The sequence below is a fragment of the Lepisosteus oculatus genome, chromosome 5, assembly GCF_040954835.1.
Source record: "Lepisosteus oculatus isolate fLepOcu1 chromosome 5, fLepOcu1.hap2, whole genome shotgun sequence".
In the NCBI taxonomy this organism is placed as follows: Eukaryota; Metazoa; Chordata; class Actinopteri; order Semionotiformes; family Lepisosteidae; genus Lepisosteus; species Lepisosteus oculatus.
The window spans coordinates 13,643,274-13,667,245 of record NC_090700.1 but is presented as its reverse complement, the minus strand read 5'-3'; the positions used below and the strand labels follow the sequence as shown (position 1 = coordinate 13,667,245).

The 23,972-nt window shown below is 38.4% G+C and overlaps 1 protein-coding gene across 1 annotated transcript; it reads left to right on the top strand.

The window, feature by feature from the left end:
• The first annotated feature begins 6,187 nt into the window (after positions 1 to 6,187).
• LOC138239068 (putative olfactory receptor 3A4) lies at positions 6,188 to 10,027 on the top strand. The gene is made up of 3 exons (XM_069189694.1): positions 6,188 to 6,272; positions 6,471 to 6,607; positions 9,887 to 10,027. The coding sequence occupies exons 1-3, from the start codon at positions 6,188 to 6,190 to the stop codon at positions 10,025 to 10,027; spliced, it is 363 nt and encodes a 120-aa protein (XP_069045795.1).
• The last annotated feature ends 13,945 nt before the right edge of the window (positions 10,028 to 23,972 follow it).

Below are 23,972 nucleotides of genomic sequence, written 5' to 3'. Positions count from 1 at the left end.
GCTATTCAGGTTGTCGACGAGGGTCCAACTGTAGGCTGCCGTTGATCAAGTGGAGCATTCACGTTGATAGAATTCTGAGTACGTACGGGATCCTCGGCCTCGCGCTTAGAACAAAGTCCAAGTCCCTTTGCAGCAGTTGTCACGTGATTGTCTCTGAGGATGCGCGAAAATGGCCAAGGAGAGCCCCGATCTGAGCTTGCGCTCCCTTTTTGACCAAGACCCAGATGTGTGCTGATTGGTTGAGAGTTTGGTGGGCATTGGAGACCCACGTGGTATTACCACACCCTGCCAGTCCCTGATTGGTTGGTCAAGGTGAGATATAAGTCACTTACTCTTGACACTTACAGTCCAGATGTCCATTCGGCACTCCCTAGACTGATAGGCACCAATGGATGACCATTGATCATGATAGCCAGGCTTAGCTAAGTGCATCCCCGTCTGGGAGCTGTCCCTTATCAAAAGAAAACATCTTAAATCAGCCTGCATGAATACTTTCTCTGTGCCTGCACCACAGAGATGGAGGGTGAGATGGGGCCTCATTTAGGACAGCATACCAATGCTTAATTCTGTCTTATTAACAAGCATTGCCGCTACAGTTGCGTGAGACCAGTGTTGTAACATTGTCCAAGGTTTGGAAAATCATGGTGGAAATCCCAAATGTGAGTCTGATCTAGGATATCCTTTTCGGGGCACCTCAGGAGCATTCCTCAGGGCCATAACCCTCCCAAACAACCAGGTACTGTAAGGATCAACGATGCTAGCGAGAGCCCAGAATCTTGTTGACAGTGAAAGCAGGTAGTCTGTCAATGAGCCATGTTAGAGGGAGGTCAAGGTTGGGGTCGTGATAGGGTGGAATCTGTGAAATGACTTGAGCAAGTAAACATAACAAGTTGGGTGAAGCCTAAAAGTGGGAGCAAAGCTAGACGGTAGGTGATGGGGATGACCTGGGCTAGGACACGGAACAGACCAATGTACAGGGGACCCAACTTACAAGAAGATTTTCTTAGTTGGATATTGTGAATAGAGAGCCACACTCTCAACGAAGCTATTAGCTGTTCTTCTCTGTCTTTCTGCAGTGCGTGAGAGAGTGATCTTGTTTTTTTCCTATAATTCCTGAAGGTTAGAGATGTATTCATTAACGGGAACCTGGGTGTCCGGAGGTGAGTCAAGAATATGGGGCAATTAGTATCCTAAAGCGCACTGGAAGGGTGAAGTGGTTAATGAATTATGGGTTTATTCAGCCCATGGGAGTAAAGAGACCCAATTATCTTGCGTGGAAGAGATGTATGCTCGTAGGAAGGTTTGTAACTCTTGATTAATATGCTCTGTCTGACCATTAGCTTGTGAGACAATATCCTTAGGAATTCCATGAAGTCTAAAGACGTGTTTGACAAAAAGATCCGCCAGTTGTTTTGTCAAAGGTGGTGAGGGGAGAGGAATGAAATGTGCCGATTTGGAAATCTATGATGATTAATATGGTTGTCTTACTCTGACTTTCAGGGAGGTCCGTGATAAAGTCTACTGAGATATGAGACCATGGGCGTTCAGGTATGGGCAAAGGTTGTAAAAGGCTGGTCATCTTCTGGCGGGGAGACTTGGTTCTAGCACAAACGGGACATGCCCGGACATCGTTTGTAGTATCTTCCTTAACGGTTGGCCAGCAGAAGTCTCTGGAAATGACGAACTGGGTTGACGATGAAGGGTTTGTCGGGGGGCACTGTGGAGGGACTGGGTGGCCAGCCAAAATACGTCTGACCTCTTCTTGACCTCTTCTTCAATGTTCTATCTGATTGCCGCTATAAACTTATTGGGCGGAATGATGGATTCTTGATCTATTTCTGGGGGGTCATAGAGGCGGGAAAGGGCATCTGTTTTGGCTTTCTTAGAATCAGGAGTGCATGTAATAAAGTAACAGAAACAAGAGAAAAATAAATTACGCTCTAAGTAAATCCAGTTTTAAAAATATGGTGGCACCATGTACAAACTCCAAAGCTGCTGTAATTAAAGGTAAAAGGTATCGGTTCTTTATCATTGTTCAATTAATGCCGCGATAATCAATACAGGGTCTGACTCCTCCGTCCTTGTTTTTCAACAAAAAAGAAGCCAGCACAGGCTGGAGACATCGAGGGGCAATTAATCCTGCTTTGAGTGATTCCTGGATATTTTTCTCCAAGACATCTGATTCAGTGTTGGGGAGCACATAGATCTTCCCTTTCAGAGGGTGCCAGGCAAGAGGTCTATTGTACAATCAAAGGGACGATGGGAGGGGAGGGTTAGAGCCTTTTGTTCACAGCTTTAACTCCCTGTATTAAGGAGGAATCTTGCAGATTACAGACAGTGACAGATCGTCGAGGGCTAGTTTTACATTCAAGAGGCAGCAGTGGGATTGACATTGGGGTCCCCAAGCCAACAGTTCATTGTTAGTCCAGGAGATGTGGGAATCGTGCTTACATAACCAGGTATTTCCCAAAAGGAGAGGGTGTGAAGGTGTCTCCAGAAAGTAGAATTTCATTTGTTCGACAAATGAGTGGTACCGACCTGGAGTGAAAGCGCAGTGGTCTGCCAAGTAATTGGCTGGGAGGATGCCATGGGAGAACCATCTGGGGTTTGAACACGGAGAGGTGGATTCGCTGGTAGTAAGGGGATATTCCCAGATTTAGCTAGAGATGAGTCTAGGAAGTTCCCGGCCACTCCAGAGTCTATAAAAGCAAAGAGGGGCAAATGATTATTACTCCAGGACAGTGTAGCCAGAAAATAAAGTCCGGTGGGGGTTTTGGAGAAATGTGATGATTCACTCACATTTGGTTAAAAGTTTGTCTGGCTATGCTGCCTTCTTTGTGGTCTGACAGGATGGGAAGCCACTTTGCCACAACAGAGGCAATGTCCTTCTCTTTGACGTCTCTGTTTTATCCTCCGGGGTGAGTCGGGAATGTACAATTTCGATTGGCTGTTCTAATAAAACAGGGCTAAAGGTTAAAATTTGTGGGTACATCAAAATCTGTGTTTGTAATTTCTCCAGAGCCTAAATCTATAACTTGCGTGACGAATTCATCCAAGGTTTTGCTGTTCAAAGGCAGCAGAATCAAGTGTTCTTTTAGGCTCATCGGACAAGCCTTGTCGATATTGGAAAATAAGCACCTCCTGGTTACACGAAGTTTCTGCTGCCAGAATACAGAATTCGATTGAATAGTCTTGAGCAGAGCACTTTCTCTGAGGAAGTGAAGAAAGTCGGGTAGCTGCAAGCTACCCCAGATCTGGGCGGTCGAAGACTGCTTTTAGTTGATGTTGGAACTGGTCAAAACCATTAACTTCGGGTGCTCCACACTCTAATAAAGCAATAGCCCAGTCCAGAGCCAGTCTGTTTAGCAAAGAAATAATAAATGTGACTGTTTCTCGTGAGGTGGGAAAGCTTTCTGTATAAAGTTGGAAAATTAGGATGCAGTGCGTCGAGAAACCACAGCATTTGGCAGGATCTCCATCATATCTATCAGGTGTAACTAGCGGTACAGACTGAGAGGTGGAGGTAACCAGTGGAGGTGTGGCAGCAGGAGGGGTGAGCGGATCCTGTGGGGTTGGAGCATCTGGTAATTTAGACAACTGTTCAGAAATTTGTCGTAATGAGGCTTGTAGTTGCATGAAGGCTTGAAAATGTTGATTCAGAAGCATCTGATTAAAATTTAACTCTGCTGGATCCATCTTTATCGCTCAGTATTCTGTTAAGTTTGAAGAGTGAGGCCAGAATAGTGAGATGGATGCTAAGCAGAGTTTCAAGTTTGAATTCCAAAAAGACAGCTAGGGAGGAATCTGGGAAATGGAAAACGGAAGGCCAGAAACGAAGTCCACAAATCATAGTCAAGAGAGTGCCGAGTCTGAAGCCAGAAGGTCGAGATATGAGAAACTGCCAAAGGAAGTTGAGCTCACCAGGATAAACCCAATATTGAGCAATGGGTTCATCTTTCCCGCAGAAGAAAAAACTACTGTTTAAGCAACTGGAAACTATTGATGGCAAAACTGGCTATGGAAGAGTGGAGGCATTTCCTAAAAAGGTGCAGCTTATCCATTTCTAGTGCTTATCAATTATATGAACTTGGCATATATTAAGAAGGCCAAACATGTGAACCCCAGACAGCCACATTGGGCTTTTTTCTTCTCCAGCTTTGACTTCATCATCTCCTACAGGTCTCAAAAGAATGGCAAAGCACACACTGTGAGAAGAATCTATTCCTCAGATGACTCCTTGGGAAAACCAGCATCATCAGAGTGGATTTCCTCTCTGTGGAAGAGGCAGTGAAGATTGCACTGGCCTCTGATCCTGCACCTCTGGAAACCTGCCCGGTAAACTGTTTGTCCCTCATTCTGTCTGGTCTGAGGTCCTACAATGGAGAAACACTTGAGGCTCACAGGCCACCAAGGTGTAAAGCAGACTTTAGAACAACTGAAACAGTACTTCCGATGGCCAAAAATGAGGTTTGGCATTGCCTCCCTTCATTACAATGTGTCAAGCAACAAGGCCAAACATTCTCATTCACTCCCTGCTGGCCAGTTGCAATCTCTCCTGACTCTTTAATTCCCTTAGACTTCCAGAACTGCAGACTTCGTCAAGGACCTTCCATGTTCTCAAGGGTGCTTGAGTTCTTTGTATTCCTTTTCCAGCTTTATTTTCTGCTTCATTTCCCAGGCACTAAAAAAATAACAACATTGCTTTGGGGATTCTTTTGTCTCACGACCCACCAACTAAAAGTCTGGTTTGATGGCTGCACTCCCAGGGACATCATAATTTGTATATGTTGTGTGAATATTGTGTACAATGTTAGTCATCAAGTCACCAAAAAGTTGCAGCCTCACTGGAATCAAAGCAGAGGAGGGAAACCTTAATAACCATAACATTGCTTAAATGAATATCTTATATTGACAAGCTAAAATAAATAAGTAAGTACATATTTTTTAAGATTGAAAATAGAAGACAATAAAGTGACCTGATACAACCTGATACAAATTATTCAAGGCACTGATAAAGTCAACACAGAGGTTGTTTTCATAATTTAAGGAAAAGACAAACCTGAGGGAACATACATGTATGTAAACTTTGAGGAAATCAATTTAAAATTGAGAATGGGGGGCACTTCTATATGCAAAGGGATGTGGTAGACTGGAAAAGAGGAGACAGCCACAAGCTAATACCCTGGGATCTTTCAGAAAACAATCCCCTATTCATCATATGCATGATACTATTATGTAGAGTTATTATCTGTGACACAAGAGAACCCACACATGCAAACAGGAATAGTAATACCACTTGAGGACAGGGTTATGACAGCTACACTCTGGTACATAAATGGATGCCTTAGGGTAGGAAGCTGTAATGAAGACAGCACAGAGAAAGATTATCTCCACCATCTCTCTGTCAGGTAAAAAAATTATATGCTTTTCAAAATGGAAATCTGGCACTTCTGAGAAATATGAAATACATCATATTATATTCCCTTCTATTTTTATTATTAAATTACTCGATCTGCTTTATTTTTCAGATCATAGCAGAAAATGTACTGGCTGTTTTAATTTTTATTTACAATCAAGGCCTTCCTAAAAATCGGTATACTAAAATGATCACTGATATCTCATACTGTAGTGTCTGTAAAATGTGACATTATGCAGCAATATACCAGTGAAGGAAATAATGCTGGGCATTTCATGTAGAGATAGTTACTCTTTAATAGTATTATTGTATATGGTACTGTATTTACTTATTTTATCTTCATTGCCCTATTTTAATTTTAGGTTTGAGAAAAAGTAAAAAAAGGAGTTTACTGAAGCACTCTCTCAACAGCTGGCAGCAATGGAGATAAACACTACATTTTCTACTCCTGTGGGGTTTCTGATTGCTGGTTTTCAGAATCTGCAGCACAGTGATTATTATTTCATATTCCTGGCTTTCATTTACCTGGGAACCCTAATAGCCAACTTCATTCTAATGTCTGTTATATATCTGTCCGAGTGTCTTCATACACCAAAGTACGTAGCAGTTTTTAATTTATCTGTAGTAGATGTGAGCATTAGCACAGCTCTTATTCCAAAATGTATACATCAATTTCTTTTTGACTCAAGATTTGTGTTATATGAGTCATGTTTAACTCAGCTGTTCTTCTTTCATTCTTTCTATGCCCTGGAATCTCTCGCCCTTGTTGTTATGTCTTATGAAAGACTCGTCTCTATTTGTTTTCCACTGAGAAGTAGCACAATAAACACAAATGTGACGATGTTCTTTATAATTGGTTTCTGCTGGGTACTGGCTTTAACATATTTTGTTGTTGCAGTGGTTTTTATAACACGCTTGTCATTCTGCAAACCTGTTCCTGTCATTAACAGTTTTTTTTGTGATCATGGACCAGTGTACAGAGAAGCCTGTAGCAGTAATAGTACAAATAAGATTATAGGTATTGTTTATACTTTTACTTTCATTTTTTTGCCAGTGGCTTTCATTACTATATCATACGTGTGCATTATAGCTGCCCTTACAAGGATTGCCTCTGCCCAGGGGAGGTGGAAAGCATTTAAAACATGCACAGCTCACTTAGCATTAGTGGCAATTTTTTTTATTCCATTTTTGGTAACATATTTGATTGCATACATAAATATATGGGTGGACACTGACACCAGAATCCTCAACACATCTTGGTCAGCAGCCCTTCCTCCTCTGCTGAATCCCATCATATACACCTTAAAAACTGAGGAGGTCATGGAGCAAATTAAGAAGTTTATAAGAAATCAGAAGGCAGTTTCAGTAAAACATTAACTTTCTTATTAGTCTTTTAGTTTGATGTCTCTGTACAGAGTAAATTATCCTTTGTTCTCAGTTTTACATTACAGAAGTACAGAATAACATTCTATCAATCTTATAACTAAAAATGTGTTACAGTGATTGTGAAATTATAGAGTTTAATTTTGATTTTCTATGTCTTTGTTTCAAACATTAAAAAAAAACATTTGTATTTCATTTGCAGACATCCAAGTGCTTTTCAAACATTCAGCGGATTTTTTTTTCTTTTTTCATTTAAATAGATCACGACATATCTTTTAAATTAAAATAGTATATTATAGAAACAGCAAAGGTAAAGTATTAAGTGAGAACACCTATATAATAGTTATATATTTACAGTGAGGCTAAAATTTACATTTATTCTCACAGTTTTGTCTTTGTAACTTTCTGAATACACACAATCTTTTTTGATTTACAAATTATTCCACCATAATTCTCAAACAATGATCAAACTCCATGGATTCAGGATTCACCCTTTACTCTTTTCCCTCCTAATATACTTTTTTTACCTTGTCTGTAGCCACAGCACTCTACCCAGTTCACAACTTTGTTATCTCCACTTTTCTGGTTTTATTGATTTGATAGAAAGCTGTGTCACCTGCACTACATGTATTTACTGAATAAAATTCTTTACTTTGAGAAGATTCACCATGTGTGGTTCCATTGAAAATATTTATTTTAATTTACAGTCTTCTTTGACTTATTTAGCAGTGATTTGGTTCTGTGACTCACTGCTGACTTTCTATATTTCTTTTTATTTTTCTTTTCTTCTTTTTGTTTGAATGGATGACACTTCTGGATGGATGAATTAAAATGCAAATTATTATTTCATAAAACTGCAGTGTCCCAAAGCTCCAAAACACTTGACCACTACAATATTTTAACTAATATGACAGGAGACAGGGCATGTTGGTCCACAACAAATATGGGCATAAAAATTAGGTCCTTTTAATCCCTTCCTTAGTTTTTCTTGGTTTAGCAAATATGAGAATAATTGTCTTCACCTCTCAGGAAGACAATGCACTGACAATTTAACCAGCTGCTTCTTGGTCATTGGGGATATCATCGTTTCTATGGAGGAGAGCTACTGCACTATATCTCAATGTGATGTGTCTCTTCGAAAGACCTGATTTTGTGGAGATCAATCACTCCAGGTGTGAATCAAACTAAATGTTTCAAGAGAGTTTGCTTCAGAAGTGGACCTGTGGCTGAAATTCATATTTTAGTCAGGTCTCCCTGTTCTGGATTGTTTTGATATTTCTTTTTGTAGTTTGTTGATATTGATAGAATGATGACTGAGCATCCTGTGTAAATAAAGCACCTTGAAACCTTCATTAAAATCCTCCCCATTAAGACAGCGTATGTCATTTATCCGAGTTCCCCATTTCTAATTTTTAATATGTTTAAAATAACCATATAGAAAAATAAAGAATTCAACAATATACAAAAACAATGCTGCTCTAAAAAATGAAATCCTATAAATAAATTAATTAATAGAAACATCAGTGTATGAACCATTTAAAAACATGCTATATTACATTATATTGTTACTGTAGTAATTAAAAAATCTACCCTAAGTTAATCTAAGTTAAAAGTATAAAATCACATGATTGCAGTAGGTATTGGATTTGAAGAGCACTACCATTTATTTTGATTGTGACGAAGGTCATTTAAATTAGTTTTACTTTAAGTTTCATGTGAGAAAACTTAATTATAAAAGGAAGATGACAAACTTATGGACAATATTTTCCATTTCTGGTGTGTGGGCACACTAAATATATATAACACATTACAAACAGTATTCCTAATAGGGAAATGTGCATATTGGTGTGGTGAGGATCTCTCTTTTAATGTCCACTAGGTATATTTTTGGGGATTTAATTATTTTAAAATTGCTGACTACCAAGTATGATGAAAAATATTCAATTCATTTTCTAATCGCTTCTTCCAATACAGAGTCTTGGGAAGATGTATCCCAGGATGCAACATGCAGAAGGCAGAATATATCCCAGATGGGATGCCAGTCTATCCAGTCCATCAAAGGGTAGAAAGATACAAACACACACACACTTATACCAGGGTTACTTTTTCCAGAACCCAAATTACCTACTAGCATGTCGTTGGACTCTAGGAGGAACCCGGAGAACCCAGATGAATCATGATGGCAATATACAAACTCCACACTGAGAGCACCACAAATCCAAAACTGAACTCATGATACTGGCACAGAGAAGCATCTGTTCTAACTGGTGTACCATTGTGATATCTGAAAGATGATCTGTTAACAAAAATATTTTAAAATGGTGAAATTCTAACACACACACCAATGCTAGAGCTGCCTCTATTTAATTACCTTGAAGGATGTCTGAAGAAAATATTGAATTCAGCACATGCAGCAGTGCTCAAAAGCTGGGAAACACCATACTGTATATATGGTGTTCCTTTTTCTTTACTGTAATCCCCTATTAAAGTATTTTTCTCTCATGTTTTCTCTGTACATGATGGTGTCAGAGCAGAAAAAAGCAACCAGATGCATTCTAGGTCTTAAAGGAAAGCCCTATATCGATAAGCTGAAATAGCTAATTATTGATATTATATTTAATATCAAAAGTAATGAGAGGACCCACCCCAAGTATTTTAAAATCTTCAATGGTATTGACAAAATTTTTCCTGAGGACATTTAGAAAAAAACAGTGATAGAGAAACTAGAGGATACAAACGAAAACAATAAGGAACTGCTTTTAAAGCCAAGAACAGGAGCCTCTTCTTTAAAGCAAAGGGTTGTAGAAGACTAGAACAAGCCCCTCAGGCACCTTATTGAAGCTGATATCTTAGAGTTTTTCAAGAAATGTTTCGATATTACCCTTGCCTCAACTAACTGTTATATAAAAGCAGATGAGGATTTTAATTTGCTGTAACAATCAGAAATTGTAACAGTAAATGTCACAGGAGCTGGTTCAGACTCCCGTGTAGTGAGTATTTAGGACCCTATGCAGACGGTAAAATCCAGAAGAGACTGGAGAAGGGCAACAGGGAAACACAACAGGATCAGGACGGGATGACTGACAGTGGGGCGTGACGGCAGTGTTCCGGTCCTCTGGGGGCGTGGCACAGTCCAAAAACACCTCAAAGGGGAAACCAGGAAGCAGTCCAAAAGTGCATAGCCGGGAGATCCATCCAAAGAGAGATCGGAACGGGGACGAGGAATGAAGAACACGGAAGTAAAAAGATAACGGTGTCAGGAGCTCCGAGCCCCAGACCCAGATGGTCCGGACGCCGGGGAATAAGACCTGCCCTCAGGCTACCCACGAGACCGGGGAATAGGCAAGCCTTGTGGCGTCCATCTTCCAATGCTGAGCGCAGAGGTCCGGGGTTTAAATAATACACATGGAACAAGGGGCAGGTGAATGTAATAATGGAACTAAAAAGGGTCGGAGCGCCCTCCAGAGGAGGGATGACAATCGTGACATAAATTGCAAGTGTACTTGACAACTTTTAAGAACCAATAAAGCATAATAATTTACAGTCTCACACACAGATTCTAAATACACAATATACAATTTATTGATACTGTATAACTAAAATATGCGCAACAAGCAACAGACATAATAGAATATATCTATGAAAAGACCTGCGGTGAACACAGAATGCTAATATGTTAATACAATACATACGCTCATAGATTTTGGTCTTTAAAAACAGCCTGTGCACAGTTTGTCTTCTGGATGTCTGTGTAACGGGAGCTGGTCCAGGCTCCACAAAGCGTAGTACAGGACCCTAAGCAGACGGTATAATCCGAATGTAAGTGGAGAAGGCCATCTGGAAAACCCTTAAGAGGAGGGATTACGTGACAGGTCTGGCCACAAGACAAAATTGGAACTTGGTACATCCCGGCTATAGATTTTCAAAATATACTCAGATGTTCTAGATTTTGACAAAATAAAGAGTAAAACTGTCTAAATTCATTGATCAGGCTGAAATAACAGTGGGTTTACAAACACAAGATTTCATCTGTTTCAGGAAGAACATCTTGGGCAGAATTCTATACTTCACTAACTCACTCTCTTGGCCTGGCTTCTTGAAAACTTTAAGTGCTGACTCTGTCTGCTTGCAGTCACATGGTTGTAAAAGTCAGACAGCCAGATCAGTTGGAGAGATTTGAAGCCAGTGTTTAATAATGAAAAATGACTTTATGTTTAAACTTATACTATTTTTACTATTATATAAACTTATACTTAACTTATACTATTACCTCAGTGAAATGTTTCATAAAAGAATGTTGAAATAATTAGTTAGCCCCTCACACTTACACATGCACAAACACACATGGACTACATTAGCCTTCAAGACTGTACATTCACAAACTATAGAAGGATAAGAACAGATACAAAATTATCGTTAAGGGCTCTGTCTTTCTAAAATATAATATAAAAATGACAAAGTATGACATTTTTAACATTTTTTTTATTTTCTTACATTTTGTTTTCACTTTGTCAGCTTTATAGATTTTGTTGTGCACCATTGTTCAAAGCATTTTGTTGGGATGCTGCTTTGTCAGGGGAGGTTTCTTTTCCTGCATGAGCACACCTTGCAGTCCAGCTTTGATTTTTGGGCAATTCTCATAGAAATCGGTGGATCACATGGCTTCAATTTGACCTGCAATACCTCAGGAAGCAGTCCTCTGCAGTTCATTTTTACTGTACAACATGCACCTGCGTTGTGCTTATACAGGGTCAAAAACAGGGCAGGGGGTATAGTAATCAGATAGAGGTTATGACCTTTGTCAAACAAGCAAGCCTCACTCATCAAGTGCATCACAGCACTGTGTCATTCACTCATTCAGTTGCTTGGAACATATACTGTAGATGTTTCTTAGAGATGGAAAAAATGGCTCAAGGTAAAATAGTATTAATCCCCTATCCATCGTATGCATGACATTACTATATTTTACGCACCTTTCTCAGTAACCCAAGAGCACCCACACATACCCACAGGAATTCCAATATCACGCGAGGACAGGGTGATCACAGCTACACTCTGGCACATAAAAAGGTGGTTTAGGGAAAGACAATGATACTAAGGCAGCACAGAGAAAGAATACCTCCGTCATCTCTCTGTCAGGTAAAATATATCATATACTCAGCAATGTGTCTCACACAAATCTCACTATTGAGAATGTATCTTTCAATGAATATAAAATTACAATATTAAAATAGCATGATATTCTTTATAATATTTTATTATTAAATTATTCTGTTTATTTCTCAAATAATACCATATACAAACTATTTTGAGACTCAGAGAACTTCTAAAACATTACACTAGTGCTGGTGAATGAAATTATGTCGAACATATGAGGTGGCAGACACAGTAGGTAGTGTATTTCTAGTATCATTGTTAATTCTACAGCATTGTCATCTTTGATTTTCATTCCTTTTTTCCAAGTTTAGGCTTGAAAAAGTGAAAAGAGGGGATACTGAAACATCCTTTCAACAGCTGCCTGCAATGGAGATTAACAAAACATCTTCTGCCCCTGTGGGGTTTCTGATCTCTGGATTTCAGAATCTACAGCACAGTGACTACTATTTCCTATTCCTGGCTTTTGTTTACCTAGCAACTCTAGTTGCCAACTTCTTCCTAATGTCCATTATATGGCTCTCAGAGTGTCTTCATACACCAAAATATATAGCAGTTGTTAATTTATCTGTAGTAGACGTGAGCATCAGCACAGCTCTTATTCCAAAATGTATAGATCAATTTCTTTTTCACTCAAGACTTATCTTATACGAGACATGTTTAACTCAAATGTTCTTTGTTCAATTTCTGCATACCTTGGAATCTCTCTCCCTTGTTGTTATGTCTTATGAAAGACTTGTTTCTATTTGTTTTCCTCTGAGAAGCAGCACAATCAACACAAACACCAGGATGTTCATTATAATTGGATTCTGCTGGGTATTAGCTTCAAGTGCTTTTGTTGTTGCAGTGGTTTTTATAACACGCTTGTCATTCTGCCAGCCTGTTCCTGTCATTAAGAGTTATTTCTGTGATCATGGTCCAGTGTTCAAAGAAGCCTGTAGCAGCTATATTGTAAGTTTTACTATAGGAGGTGTTTATACTGTTACATTCTTTTTTGTGCCACTGGCTTTAATTTGTTTATCATACATGTGCATTATAGTTGCTCTTTCCAGGATTTCATATGCACAGGGGAGGTGGAAAGCATTTAAAACGTGCACGGCTCACTTAGCTTTAGTAGTAATATTTTTTATTCCTCTTTTAGTAGCATACGTGATTGCCTGGATAAATATAACAGTTGACACTGACACCAGAATCCTTAACACATCTCTGTCAACAACCCTGCCTCCTTTGATTAATCCCATCATATACACCTTAAAAACTGAAGAGGTAATGGAACAAATTAAGAAGTTAATGAGAAAGTGGAAAGCTGCTCCAGTAAATTATAAGTATTCCAATTAATCTTGAAGTGCAAGGGTTTTGGACTGTACAGATTACAATGAATAGTACTGTACTTTGTCCTCAGTGTTATAGTAGAGTGAAATATTACTGAATAAAATTATTTTAATCTTATCATTTATAATTTATAAAATAACTGGGTTATTACAAAAACTGATTTTAAATTTATAAGACTTAGTCTCAAAACATGAGTGATATAAAGTATTTGTCTTTAGTTTTTTGTTTTACTAATTATTTTATAAAGTTATATTTTATAAGTACAACAAATGCTTGTTACCTTTATTTCTTTAAAAATGTTAAATCAGCTTTAAGATTTAAATAATTACTGTTTTAGAGAAACAGTAAAAAAGTATTTATTGTGATCTCAAAGTTGTGTGGCACTGATCATAAAATATAGACTTATGGTGCAGGAAAAATGCATATTCATGCTTACAGTTTTACCATAAATGTCTACAAACCAATGATTTACAAGCCATTCCACCATATTTAAAAAATAGTCATAAATGCTGCTGTCGGTCAATTTTCAAGGGCTGTTTTAGATAATCTCTTGTGGACACAGGATTCAACCTTAGCTTTCTTTCTTCCTAAGGCACTTTTTGGTCTTGTCTGTGGCCACAGCACCAGTTCACAGATGGACACCTTCCACTTTTCTGCCTGCATACCTGATCCAGAAAAAAGCTGGTCATGTTGATAAGCTATATTCACTGGATAATATGCTTCACTTTACTTTGTGAAGATACACCTGAGATGGTTCCACTAAAAGTATTTTTTGTGCCCTGCAGTCCTACTTAACTTAGAGGTGAAACTTTCATTAGATTTCTGATTTGGCTCTGTGACTCACTGATGACTTCTGTCTTCCAATTTTTGCCTTTCTTTTTATTTGAATGGGTCTCTAGTGAATAATGAATTTAATGTCCTGTACAGTACATGTTACTATTCCATACAGTTAGAGTAATATATTTAACATTATTTCTCATAATATTGCCATTCTAGCAGTTCAGGTGGGTAGCTGCGTCAGCATGCATATGCTGCCAAGTAATAGGTTTATTCTGTGCTGAAAAGAGAAGAAATCACAACGTTTCGGCTGTGAGCTCACACCCGAAGAAGTCCCCACAGCCAAAATGTTGTGTTTTCTTTCTTCTCTTTTCAGCATGGAATAAACCTATTACATATTACCATTCTTACCTTTGTGGTACATTAGATACATGTGCTATTGCACTTAACTGCATATGGTTTACATACATATATATTTTTGTGTACATTTCTCATACTAAAACTGCTAGTAGGAAGCTTTCTGTCTCTGTGTTTTGTTTATAGTTTCCCACCAAATGAATTTTGTCTTTGCCCTGTTGAAATAAAGTTCTGCACACGTTGTTGCTGTCTGTAAAAGCAATGACAAAAACAACAGCAATGATAATAGTTCAAATAATTGCACTTGTAGAGATCTATGCATCCCAAAGGATCACAAGACACTTTACATATAGGAGGGGACTTGATTTACCAGCTCGTTCAAGGGTCTCTGGTCAGTATTCTGGGACATTGGACTGGACATTCTAGTCAAGAGGGAATAGTAAATACTGCTGGTCCACCAGTACCCCTTACAGAACCAATGTGGTTTTCTTACTGGATTCAGTAATATCCAGGCCCAGTTTATTAAATGTTTCTGTAAAAATAGTTTTATTTGAGAAATACTGAAATTAATTTGAATTAATGCAAAACGGGACCGTGATTCAACAACATACATTTCACCCAACACACTTTACTAATACAATATTTTAACTAATATAACATGAGAAAGCCCTTCTGTTAAACTTGAGGTCTCGTGGTCTCCATTTTATATTTATGTGAGAGGACATCTCTGCTGTATACAGCAGTCTCCGGCTCTGCTTCCCTTGCTTTCTCCTACAAAGTTTATTGGCTAACTCCTGCAGGGCTGAAGTCTGGTCAAGCTCTGTAGGGCACCAACCAATCCCAGTGAAGCACCACTGACTAGTTCCTTGTGCACACCACCTTTGATAATCATTCCAGGAAAGTGCAAGAAAAAGCCTCAGTCAAGTGCACCCTTGAGAACTGGTGTGTGCCCCCCCTAAATCCTGTTCCAAATATCAACCAAATAGTCAAGGTCTTAGGATTTTCTCCGGGAAGCACTCCAAATGCCAGGTCTACAGGGGTTTGTAGCTCCTTCCCAAACATCTGGGCTGCTGGAGTGCAACTGGTGGACTCCTGCACCGCCATTTAATACACCAAGGCTAAGACTAAGGGCTGCTGGAGTGCAACTGGTGGACTCCTGCACCGCCGTTTAATACACCAAGGCTAAGACTAAGGGCTGCTGGAGTGCAACTGGTGGACTCCTGCACTGCCGTTTAATACACCAAGGCTAAGACTAAGGGATAGCAGGAGTTAACATTCCAGATCCCTCTGGTGACGTGCAGTCAGTGTGGTGAGCTGCGTGGCCAGGATTCAGTTAAACCTCCCAAGTAACCTGTCACTCTCAGTGGAGGAGGGGATTTTCTTAATCCCCAGCCACTGGCACATCTCCTAGAAGACCTGGGACTCAAAGGTCTGCCCTTGGTTGCTCTGCAGTTCCTTTCGCACCCTGAATTTTGCTACCATCCCATGCAACAGGGCCTCTGCCATGCTGGGTGCACTGTAATGAGGCAGAAAAAAGCAGGGTCTTGTCCATCTCAAAATGCCCAATCCCAGGTGCTCTATGGACCTACTTCAACATCAAATCCCACCTTTAACACTGGCTCTCGAAGTGCCCTTGGGACTAACATCACAGCAGCCATATCACCCTGCAACTCACAAGATTCAGATTCAGCTGGCAGCAATGGAGATAAAAACCACGTTTTTTACCCCTGTGGGGTTTCTGATCTCTGGCTTTCAGAATGTGCAGCACAGTGATTACTATTACTGTACATATTCTTGGCTTTCATTTACCTGGCAACTGCTTCTTCCTAATGTTCATTATATGGCTTTCAGAGTGTCTTCATACACCAAAGTACACAGCAGTTTTTAATTTATCTGTAGTAGATGTGAGCATTAACACAGCTCTTATTCCAAAATGTATAAGTCAATTTCTTTTTGACTGAAAGTTTGTGTCATATGAGACATGTTTAACTCAAACGGTATTTTTTTTTTCATTTTTTTGCATATCATGGAATCTCTCTCACTTGTTGTTATGTCTTATGAAAGACTCGTCTCTATTTGTTTTCCACTGTGAAGCAGCACAATAAACACAAACAGCAGGATGATTTTTATAATCGGGTTCTGCCGGGTATTATCTTTAATATCTTTTGTTGCTGCAGTGGTTTTTATAACACACTTGTCATTCTGCAAACCTGTTCCTGTTATTTCTGTGATCATAACTCAAAACAATCACAGACATCTTTTCTCCACCATCAACAGACTGCTCAAGCCAAACTGCCCTACCACATTACCTGCCTCATCACAACTTTGCAACACATTCTTAGATTTCTTTAGTTCTAAGATTGACAACATCCGGCAACACATTCTCTCCACTACGGATATAATTTCCATACCTCCTCCCTCCTCATCCAACTTCTCTGGTTCCCGTCTCTCCAGCTTCTCTCTTCTTGACTCAGCATCCCTAAACAAACTAGTTATGCGCATGAAACCCACCACATCTATTTTAGATCCCATTCCCACCACTTTATTCTAGTCCTGTTTCTCTTCTCTCTATCCAATTGTCCTCAATATAATACATGAATCCTTGAGCACCGGCATTGTACCAACGGTCCTCAAAACTTCTGCTATTACCCCAGTGCCAAAGAAGCCTAACATGGCTCTCGACAATCTTAACAACTTTCGCCCCATCTCCAACTTACCCTTTCTCTCTAAAATTCTAGAACGTGCTGTCACACTTCAGTTACATAACCACCTCATGACAAACAACCTTTTCGAACCCCTCCAATCTGGCTTCCGTCAACTTCACAGCACAGAAACCGCCCTAGTCAAAGTCACCAACGATCTCCTAATAGCTTTTGATTCTGGTTCTCTTTCCATACTCATCCTTCTTGATCTCAGTGCTGCCTTTGACACTGTTGACCATAACATCTTACTTTCTCGTCTCGAGACTGTGTTTGGAGTCTCTGACACTGCCCTCAAATGGTTTAAGTCTTACCTCACTGATCGCTGTCACTTTGTCTCTCTCAATGGGTACAGGTCTGAAATTGGTCTTGTCAAGTTTGGTGTCCCCCAGGGCTCAATACTGGGCCCCTTGCTCTTCAGCATTTACATGTTCCCACTTGGTCAGCTTTTAAGATCACATGGCCTCAGCTTTCATTTTTCCGCTGACGATACTCAAATATACATCCATACCAAACCCGACACTGATGTGGCTGTCTCTATTCTATCTAATTGCATCTCTGACATAAAAATTTGGATGACTCAAAACTTCCTTCATCTTAACTGTGACAAGACTGAAGTCATGCTTATTGGTACCCCCCATCAACTTCGTAAAGCCAGTCCTGTAACCCTGTCTGTAGATGGCTCTGTACTTGAGCTTCAATCAAAATTGAAAAACCTTGGGGTTATATTCGATTCTGGCTTAACATTCGACCCACATGTACAGCATACTGTCAAAACATCTTTTTTTCACCTTAGAAATATTGCAAGACTACGCCCTATGCTATCATTAACTGTGGCTGAAAAGCTGATCAACATATTTGTATTCTCTCGAATTGACTACTGCAATGCTCTACTCCCTGGGGTATCTAAATCTACTCTGAACAAGTGAAGGGAAGATGACAAGGTGTCCAGCTATGAACTGGATACAGTGTTGTGGCAACAGGCAAGGTAAAAAGAAATGTTTTAGGATTAAAGGAATCAAAGGGTAATTCCTGGATCCCAAACCGAGTATTTGGAACAGAACTGAGCCTCCAGAGGGTTTATTATTTGTCATTTATTGTGAAATAGTTAATAAGTCTACTCAGAGGTTGGTAGTGAGTGTCAGTGTACTTTGTTTTCACCAAAATATATTGTTTCATATTTTATACAGTATGTGATATGCAACTGAATTACAAGATCACACATTTTTTCTGTTACTGTAAAATAGTAATTACTTGCAACTTACATAGATGTTGAAGTCTATTTAAAGTAAAAAGGTAAATATCCTTTGGCCTTGTAAAGTTTAGCTTTTGAAAAGCATTAATAATGAATGACAGATGTTTTATATCACTCATGTTTGAGAAAATAAGTTACAAGTTAAGAATAATAAGATACTGTTAATTACAATGTACTGTATGCTGTATTTTTTTAGAGTTGTCTCTGCATCATAAAATTAAGGATTAAGTATCTTTTAGTCTGTACAGAGAAAATCACTCACACTTGCAGAATATTTAAGAATACTATTAATTTACTGGAGAAGTTTTTTGCTTTCTGATAAACTTTTTAATTTGCCCCATTACCTCCTCAGTTTTTAAGGTATATATGATGGGATTTAGCAGAGGAGGCAGGGTCATAGACAGAGATGTGTTGAGGATTCTGGTGTTAGTGTCCACCAGCACATTTAACCATCCAATCATATATGTTACTAAAATAGGTATAGTATACATGGCCACTAAGACTAAGTGAGCCGTGCATGTTATAAATGCTTTCCACCTCCCCTGAGCAGACCAAATCCTTGAAAGAGAAACTATAATACAAAAGTATGATAAACTAATCAATGTGGTACAAAAAAGTAAGAAACAAGATAAACACTGGCTATGGTCCAGTTTGAAGTGTAGCTGCTGCAGGCCTCTTTGAACACTGGTCCATGATAATAATAATAAACTTTATTTTATATAGCGCCTTTAAAGGTGGCTTCTCAAAGCGCTTTACAGGATGACAATAACAATAAATAAGAAGACTACAACAATAAATAAGAAGACTACAACAATAAATAAGAAGATTTCACAAGATAGGACACAATTATAATTAAAACAATACAACAATAACAATAGAGGAGACCGTGGAAGTTGGTATTAAGAAGAGCAGAGGGGTGAAGAATGGAACCAGTTAAGTAAAGGCTTTTCTGAAGAAGAAGGTTTTGAGTCTGGATTTGAAGGAGTTTAGAGAATGTGACTCTCTAATATCCTTGGGCAAAGAGATCCAGAGCCTGGGAGCATAGCAGGAGAAGGCCCTGTCGCCCAAACAATGTAGACAGGCTTGGGGGACAGTAAGGAGGGCAGAATTTGAAGAGCGAAGGTTGCGAGATGGGGAGTAGGGCGATAAAAGTTCAGACAGGTATTGAGGTGCCAAGCCATGTAAAGCCTTATAGGTGAGCATGAGGATTTTAAAGTCTATGCGGAATTTGACCGGAAGCCAGTGCAAGGACTCCAGGATAGGAGTAATGTGAACACTTGCACTAGACCTGGTCAGGATTCTGGCTCCTGAATTTTGGACATACTGCTATGATACCAGTTCATAGCTGGACACCTTGTCATCTTCCCTTCACTGACTTCACCTGTTTCTGTTCATCTGAAAGCAAGCTGTGTCATCTTGAAGTATTCTCCAAATAACAGATTTTACTTTGTGAAGATTAACTTTGTATGGTTCCACAGAAAGTATTCAATATAGTCATCATGACTTCTCCTTGTTGATGATATCACTGTCCTTCTCTTAGTTGTACATTAGCTGCACCTTAAGCATTACATGTAATTTTCCACCATAATGCTTTGGGATTATATTCTTATATTTTACATGGCTAATACCTAATACTGTAATCATTTTTAATACTACATTTAGTAGTACATACAGTAAATGGATGTCTTTTTTTCTTTTTTTCACATTTGTATTACAAAAAATGTCTCTAATACTTGTAGTAACTTTAAGAATGTACTTTTAAAATTCACTAAAATTATTGTAAATAGTGGTAAGATTTTACTTAAAAATAAAAAACAATACTTCATAAAGAGCAGGTTGTGATCAGTAGCTCCTTTCTTTCTCTATGTACTGTATGCAGATTACACATTTGTTTAAGTCATTGTTTTCAGGAGAACCTATGCACATGTTTAATGCATAATTCTCGTTTAATCCGTGCAGGCCAGCTGAAATCTCTCCCAACTCTTTAATGAGCTTTGACTTCCAGAACTGTGGACTTCCATGTTCTCAAGGGTGCTTGGTGATCCTAGTAATTATGGACTGTTCTTGAAGGCTGTCCACTTCGTTGCTCTTCCCAAGTTGTCATCCACTTCTCAGGTGGCAGATGTCTTCGCAAAGGAAGTATTCAGATTTTATGGCATTCCGACTGATATTACTTCCAAGCATGGGCCCCAGTTCATCTTCAGATTCTGGCATGCATTTTGTAGATGACTGAGGATCAAAGTGAAACTCTCCTCTAGATATCACCCAGAAAATAATGGGAAGATGGTGTGCGTCAAACAAGACAGGGAGACCTACTTTTGCTTTCATGTTTGCAACTTTCAGGAGGCTCCCGTATGCTCTTTGTCACCCACTCCCTTGGGACTAACAGATCCCCCCTTTAACGACATTCAGTAGCTGGTTCCCTGGTGAATCCTGGATTCACCCCAGGTTCAGGGTAGTGTATAGCACCAATTCGCTGGAGAGCCCATGGCCCAAAATAAAGATCCTGGGTGAGTGTCTGAAGGACTCCTAACATGTGCTTCTCATTCCATGCTTGTTAACCAAGTAAACCCCGTCCAGAACCCTGAGGTCGCTTTTTTTTGCTGTAATGATTGTGCTTGGGTGAGTGTCGTTTCCAGCTGCTGCAGTCAATGCATTTCCAGCGGTTAATCTCTCAATAAATCACCTAATCTGCCTATTATCTTTTCTAGCTTTATCTTCTGCTTCATTTCCCAAGCATGAATAAAATTACAATTTTACTTTGGGGATTCTTTTGTCTCAAGACCCACCTACTAAAAGTCTGGTTTGATGGCCGCACTCCCAGGGGCATCACAATTTGTATATGTTGTGTGAATATTGTGTACAATGTTAATCATCAAGTCACCAAAAAGTTGCAGCCTCACTGGAATCAAAGCAGAGGAGAGTAACCTTAATAACCATAACATGGCTTAAATGAATATCTTATACTGACAAGCTAAAATAAATAAGTAAATAAATCTTTTGTAATACTGAACATAGAAGACAAAAAAGTGACCTGATAAAAATATTCAAGGCATTGATAAAGTCAACACAGAGGACGTTTTCACAATTTAAGGGAAAGACAAACCTGAGGGAACAGATGTAAACTGGAAGTGTGTTTAAAATTGAGAATGGGAAGCATTTCTATACGCAAAGGGTTGTGGAAGACTGGAACAGAGAAGACAGTGACAAGCTAATAAAATGATACTATTCTGTAGAGTTTTTATCTGTGACACAAGAGAACCCCACATGCACAGTAATACCAATAGTAATACCACTTGAGGACAAGGTGATGACAGCTACACTCTGGTATATAAATGGATTCCTTAGAGTAGGAAGCTGAAAAGAAGACAGCACAAAGATTATCTCCACCATCTCTCTGTCAGGTAAAAAATATAATCTGCCTTTCAAAGTGGAAATCTGGCACTTCTGAGATAGTATATTTAAAAAAACAAGTAATAGGTTTATTCCATGCAGAAAAGAGAAGAAAGAAAACACAACGTTTTGGCCGTGGAGCCTTCTTCAGGTGTGAAAAACTATGAAATACAATACGTCATATTATATTCCCTTATTATTATTATTATTATTATTATTATTATTATTATTGTTATTATTATTATTATTATTATTTAATTACTCAATCAGTTTTATTTTTTAGAGCATAGCAGAGAATATACAGGGTATTTTAATTTTTATTTGGAAAAAAGGCCTTCCAAAAGAATTTAAAGAGGTGTACTAAAATGATCAGTGACATCTCATAGTATCTGTAAAATGTTACATTATTCAGCAAATCTGCTGGTGAATGAAATAATGCTGGGCATATAATTCAGTACTGTAGATAGCTACTGTTTTCTAGTATTATTGCATGTGGTACAGTATTTTCATGTTTCATTTTCATTGCCCTATTTTAATTTTAGGTTTGAGCAAAAGTAAAAAAGGAGGATACTGAAGCATTCTCTCAACAGCTGGCAGCAATGGAGATAAACATCACATTTTCTACCCCTGTGGGGTTTCTGATTGCTGGTTTTCAGAATCTGCAGCACAGTGATTATTATTTCATATTCCTGGCTTTCATTTACCTGGGAACCCTGATAGCCAACTTCATTCTAATGTCTGTTATATATCTGTCCGAGTGTCTTCATACACCAAAGTACATGGCAGTTTTTAATTTATCTGTAGTAGATGTGACCATTAGCACAGCTCTCATTCCAAAATGTATACATCAATTTCTTTTTGACTCAAGATTTGTGTTATATGAGTCATGTTTAACTCAGCTGTTCTTCTTTCATTCTTTCTATGCCCTGGAATCTCTCGCCCTTGTTGTTATGTCTTATGAAAGACTCGTCTCTATTTGTTTTCCACTGAGAAGCAGCACAATAAACACAAATGTGAGGATGTTTATTATAATTGGTTTCTGCTGGGTATTAGCTTTAACATATTTTGTTGTTGCAGTGGTTTTTATAGCACGCTTGTCATTCTGCAAACCTATTCCTGTCATTAAGAGTTTTTTTTGTGATCATGGACCCATGTACAAAGAAGCCTGTAGCAGTTATAGTGCAAATAGGACTATAGCTATTGTTTATTCTTTTACTTTCATTTTTTTGCCAGTTATTTTCATTAGTATATCATATGTGTGCATTATCGCTGCCCTTACAAGGATTGCCTCTGCCCAGGGGAGGTGGAAAGCATTTAAAACATGCACAGCTCACTTAGCATTAGTGGCAATTTTTTTTATTCCGTGTTTGGTAACATATTTGATTGTATGGATATATATACTGGTGGACACTGACACCAGAATCCTCAACACATCTTTGTCAGCAGCCCTTCCTCCTCTGCTGAATCCCATCATATACACCTTAAAAACTGAGGAGGTCATGGAGCAAATTAAGAAGTTTATGAGAAAGCAGAAGGCATTTCCAGTAAAACATTAACTTTTTTATTAGTCTGTGAGGGTTTTTCTCTGTAGAGAGTAAAATATACTTAGTCCTTAATTTTACGATAGAGTCACAATTTTAAAACAAAGTACAGAATAAAATTCAGTCTTATAACTAAAAATGTGTTACAGTGATTGCGAAATCACAAAATTTGATTTTCTATTTCTTTGTCTCAAACATAAACAAAAACTAAAACATTTGTATTTCATTTGCAGATTTAATTAAAAATTCAGCAGATTTTTGTTTCTTTTTTTCATTTAAATAGATCACACAACATATCTTTAAAACTGAAATAGTATGTTATAGAAACAGTAAAGGTAAAGTATTAAGTGTGAAGACCCATATAATATTGTTATATATTTACAGTGATGGTAAAATTTACATTTATTCTCACAGTTTTGTGTTTGTAACTTCCTGAATACACACAAACTTTTTTTACTTACAAATTATTCCACCATAATTCTCAAACAATGATCAAACTCCATGGATTCAGGATTCACCTTTTACTCTTTTCTCTCCTAATACACTTTTTTACCTTGTCTGTAGCCAAAGCACTGCACTACATGTATTTACTGAATAAAAGACTTTGAGAAGATTCACCATGTGTGGTTCCATTGAAAATATTTATTTTGCTTTACAGTGTTCTT

What these genes read in the sequence shown, in the direction of transcription:
- LOC138239068 (XM_069189694.1), top strand. Translation starts at nt 6,188, where the DNA reads ATGTCTTATGAAAGACTCGTCTCTATTTGTTTTCCACTGAGAAGTAGC. An exon ending in GACGATGTTCTTTATAATTG is followed by an intron (nt 6,273 to 6,470) that starts GTTTCTGCTGGG and finishes TTTTTTTGCCAG; the next exon opens with TGGCTTTCATTACTATATCA. An exon ending in TTTTTTTTATTCCATTTTTG is followed by an intron (nt 6,608 to 9,886) that starts GTAACATATTTG and finishes GATGACTGACAG; the next exon opens with TGGGGCGTGACGGCAGTGTT.